The following is a 4112-nucleotide window of genomic DNA, read 5'->3' as shown; positions in this document are numbered from 1 at the left end:
ACTATGGGTTACATGGACTGGTGTGGGGTTTACCTTGAATTTGAGCATATATATGGATACAACTGAGCTGCTATGAGTCCATTCAGGGAGTTAAACTAGATGGGCATGTAATTTGTTCACTTTTCTCGGGATATTGATCTTCACCAAAACTATAATTTACTAAATTATTCTCTTTTTACGTTTGTTTATAAATGTCTGCCTTTTTATGGTTACAAAAAAAATTATCTCACCATTTGGAGCAGATGTGATGACGTCAAATGAAACTGAATATGAGAATGTGTTTCTCTGCTATCCACTCCTGCTTGACTCCTGTGCGAAATTGCATCGTCTTACTGTGGTTAAAGTGGCAATGTATGTTTTCATGGTGCTGATGATCCTCACAACAGTTTTTGGGAACCTGCTGATCATCATCTCTATCTCACACTTCAAACATCTACAGTCTCCAACTCATCTGATCGTTCGCTCTCTGGCAGCTTGTGATTGTCTGCTGGGCTCATTGATCTTGCCGTACAGCATGGTGCGATCTGTTGAAGGCTGCTGGTATCTGGGAGATTTTGTGTGTAAAGTGCATTTTAGTTTAGACATGACCTTCTGTATCTCTTCCTTACTGCATCTCAGTTTAATATCTGTTGACAGGTACTGGGCCATTTGTGATCCTTTAAGATACAAAATGAGGGTCACAAACAACACTGTGACTCTATTTACTACATTTACATGGCTGTTTTCATTTGTGTATAGCTTTTATGTTGTGTTTTCAGGGCTAGAGATGCTTATATTGCAGATTTCCTGTGTGGGAAGTTGTGTTCTATTTTTTAACAAACATTGGGGTCTTATATGTACAATTCTCACATTCTTCCTTCCTGGAATGATCATGAGCTCTCTGTATATAAAAATCTTCCATGTTGCTAGAAAGCATGCAAAGGTAATGTCAGAAAGAGTGACTGTGGCAGCAGCAGGAGGATTGAAGAGCAAAAGCTCTGCACACAGAGAGAGAAAAGCAGCAAAAACTCTGGCCATTGTCATGGGTGTTTTTTATCTCTGCTGGCTGCCTTTTTGTATGGTTACTGCTCTCGACCCTCTTTACAATTATTTGACCCCAGCTGATGTTTTTGATGTTGTAATTTGGTTTGCATATTTTAACTCCACTTGTAACCCCTTGATTTATGGACTTTTCTACCCTTGTTTTCAGAATGCATTTAAGGTTCTTATATGCACTTATGTTTGTGGCATCAAGGATTTAAACATATTGACGTTTTAATAAATATGACACTCATACTTATTTCAAGCATCACAATAAAGTTTTGTTTTTATGTAATTCTTTTTTGTTCATATATGCTACAGCCATGTTGCAAATGTTTCTGTTTCTTATGAACTTTCCACATTTACTGGAAGCAGTGATATGTATATTTTATTATTTTATTAATCTGGTGAAAAAGAGGGGCTGTGGCATAACAACCAAGGCTAAAATCAATGTTAAAATTTAAACATTTAAAAAAGTTAAACATTTTCAGAGATATTGCCGAAATCTGTTTTTACTATGTTCAGAAAAATATGTTAAGTTATAATAAACATTCTATTTAGCCTGCTTTTTAATAAATAATCAAGACTCAAGAAATAAAACACTATTTGCTATCACAACTGCATTGCTATTTTTCTAGGTTAGTGAAACCTGTGGCAAATGAAAAAAAAAAGTAAAAAAGTAAATCATTGATGTATTCGTATTTAACTGTTACACTCTACTACTATTATTCAGTACTACACTACTGTAAGTCTGTTATAGTACATTTTCCAGGCTATTACCATGGGCAGACTCAGGATTTCATGTATAGAAGGGGATTTCGTTTTTTGGCACAAACAACACAAAAAAATAAATAAAATAAAAACAATAATATACGCTCATGTAGCCTAACTATTATGCACGACTTGAGACTCTTTGGACCAAAACATATCTGAAAGCAACAGTACAGCAGAGGAAAAATAGTATGTCTTTTGACACGTTTTAAATATTTTTAAACCCAAAAACTGCAAAAGGAACGAAATTGTCGAAGACATCCATCTAGTGCAATAGGAAAATAAAAAGCACTGTTTGTTCTGTCAATAACAGTCTGTTTGTTTTCCTGACTGAGAAATAGCTTCAAATGATTCAGCGAGAGAGCGGTCCGAGCGAATGGGAATGGATTCAGATCGTTTTGACCAATTCATTGAAAAGAAAGATTTGACTCAGTCGAAGTCAAAGATTTGACCCGAAGTCAAGATTTGACCCAATCATCAGTGACTCACTGATGATTGGAATCACTGGTTCAGTCAACAGAAAAACATGATACACAATAACTAAATATTTAATATTAAATAAATATTAAATAAGCAAAAATATTTGCATGGAAAACATTTCCTACGTCAGTTGGCGTGCTCATGGTATAAGCAGGTATATGCTGCCTGCCTCCAGTGAGAACACTTGAGATTTGTTAGTTTGTTTCGAGATGGAAGAACCAGAAACACCACCTTCAACTTCGAGTGATCGTGGCATTGAGGAAGGAGACCCCTGGCCCTATAGTCCATGTTTTCATTAGTCCATGTTTTCATTTGTCGGAGTGAAAGACAATTCATATACACACACACACACACATACACACACATACACGCACGCAGGCACGCACACACACAAGCGCGGCACAAGCACACACCGGTAGTTAATGTCCACTCCAGCATCAGAATGCAACCATTCTTAATCCTTAATTGTTGCACAGCGGCAATTATGTTTGTCAGTCAGCAAAAGTAAAATCACACACTGCTCAATTGAATATGAAGGCAAATGGCTTGCATTGATTCAACCACATTTATCAATTCAATATTAAGCCCAAAATAGTTTTTGAATCACCAATCGGTAGATTATTTGTAGCCTACATAAAACCCATCCACCGCTATTTCCTCGTGAAGACGTCGATCACATCTTTTCTTTCATACCAGTCTGTTTGAAACGATCGGGCAATTTTTGGGCCCTTTTGCTGCATTATCTAAGGCTGGCGTAGACCTCCCTCTTGCTATTAACTCAGATTTTGTCAAAGAAAAATTTCTTAACTCCGTGATCACGGCCGGTGCTGTCATTTTGATTTTGAATTTGGCAGGGATTAACTCTTTTGTAGGCTAGCTGTGGTGTAATGGCTTTAGCTGCACAAATTTACAGTAATATCTCGATTTTAATTGGTCTATGTCTGATACGTAACGGAGATGATTACTGGCATAACATAATTACGTCCAAAGGCACAGCAGATTTGTGCTTTTTGCCGTACATGTTGAAGAATACAGGATCGAAGTGCGCATGCGCAACATACAGTAAACAAATGCTAGTAAAAGAAAAATGCTAGTAGACAGTAAAAGCACTGCTTATTCTACCATTTGTTTTTTATTTGATTTATGCGTAACTGCCACATTTGTCATCATAACGTCTAAACAATTGGAATAACACACATATTGCATATATAAAAAACAAGAATAAACAGTAAAAAACAGTTTTGGCAGGGTAGTGCCTAGTTTGCCTACCCAGACCGCACGTCACTGAAACTTGTCAAACTGTACATGCAGCCTCTCTCTTCTCAACCCGTAAGTAAATCCATCGATCTGCACATTTTGTTTGAGTTCTTTTATGGTCTAGTGGTTGATCTTTTGCCAAGCGTGTCAGAGGTTACGGGTTCTAATCCGCACTTGTATAGTTTTTTTTTTGTGAAATGTTGATTCCTGGTTTTTTTCAGTCCAGAGGACTGAAGCTCCCCCTCCGATGCTGCGATCGACATCTGCTCGTCAGGTGGACCCCCAAAGGACACAGCTGGTCGTCCATGAGGAGGACCAGCGCGTTCCTTTGGAAGCTCCAACGGCGGCAGCGTTTGAGAGGCGTGAGGGGCCCGCGGAGATTGCCTCGGCAGGGAAGCCCTCACGGTAATCCTCAGATCACCCTGACCATGCGCAAAAGTAGGTTTATTCTGAGGTCCAGAATAAACACTAGATCTGGGCATTGGCGAGGGGACTGCACCTCCCGTGAGGTAAGCGAGTCTTGATCTTAGCGCTGCCATAGTCATATTCCCGCAATGAGAACATGAACTATTCACAAAAGCTGC

General features: G+C 38.6%; 1 protein-coding gene across 1 annotated transcript; it reads left to right on the top strand.

Annotated features, from left to right (window-relative positions):
• Positions 1-205: 205 nt before the first annotated feature.
• Positions 206-1258, top strand: LOC143728894 (trace amine-associated receptor 4-like). Its single transcript, XM_077219797.1, has one exon. It carries the CDS (start codon positions 206-208, stop codon positions 1256-1258), a length of 1053 nt encoding a protein of 350 aa, XP_077075912.1.
• The last annotated feature ends 2854 nt before the right edge of the window (positions 1259-4112 follow it).

This window comes from Siphateles boraxobius, unplaced genomic scaffold (genome assembly GCF_051911475.1).
Source record: "Siphateles boraxobius isolate OS27281-9 unplaced genomic scaffold, OSU_SipBor_1 8, whole genome shotgun sequence".
In the NCBI taxonomy this organism is placed as follows: Eukaryota; Metazoa; Chordata; class Actinopteri; order Cypriniformes; family Leuciscidae; genus Siphateles; species Siphateles boraxobius.
This window is presented reverse-complemented; position numbering and strand designations above follow the sequence as displayed.

Coding starts and splice junctions, on each gene's coding strand:
- LOC143728894 (XM_077219797.1), top strand. CDS start 206: ATGGTTACAAAAAAAATTATCTCACCATTTGGAGCAGATGTGATGACG.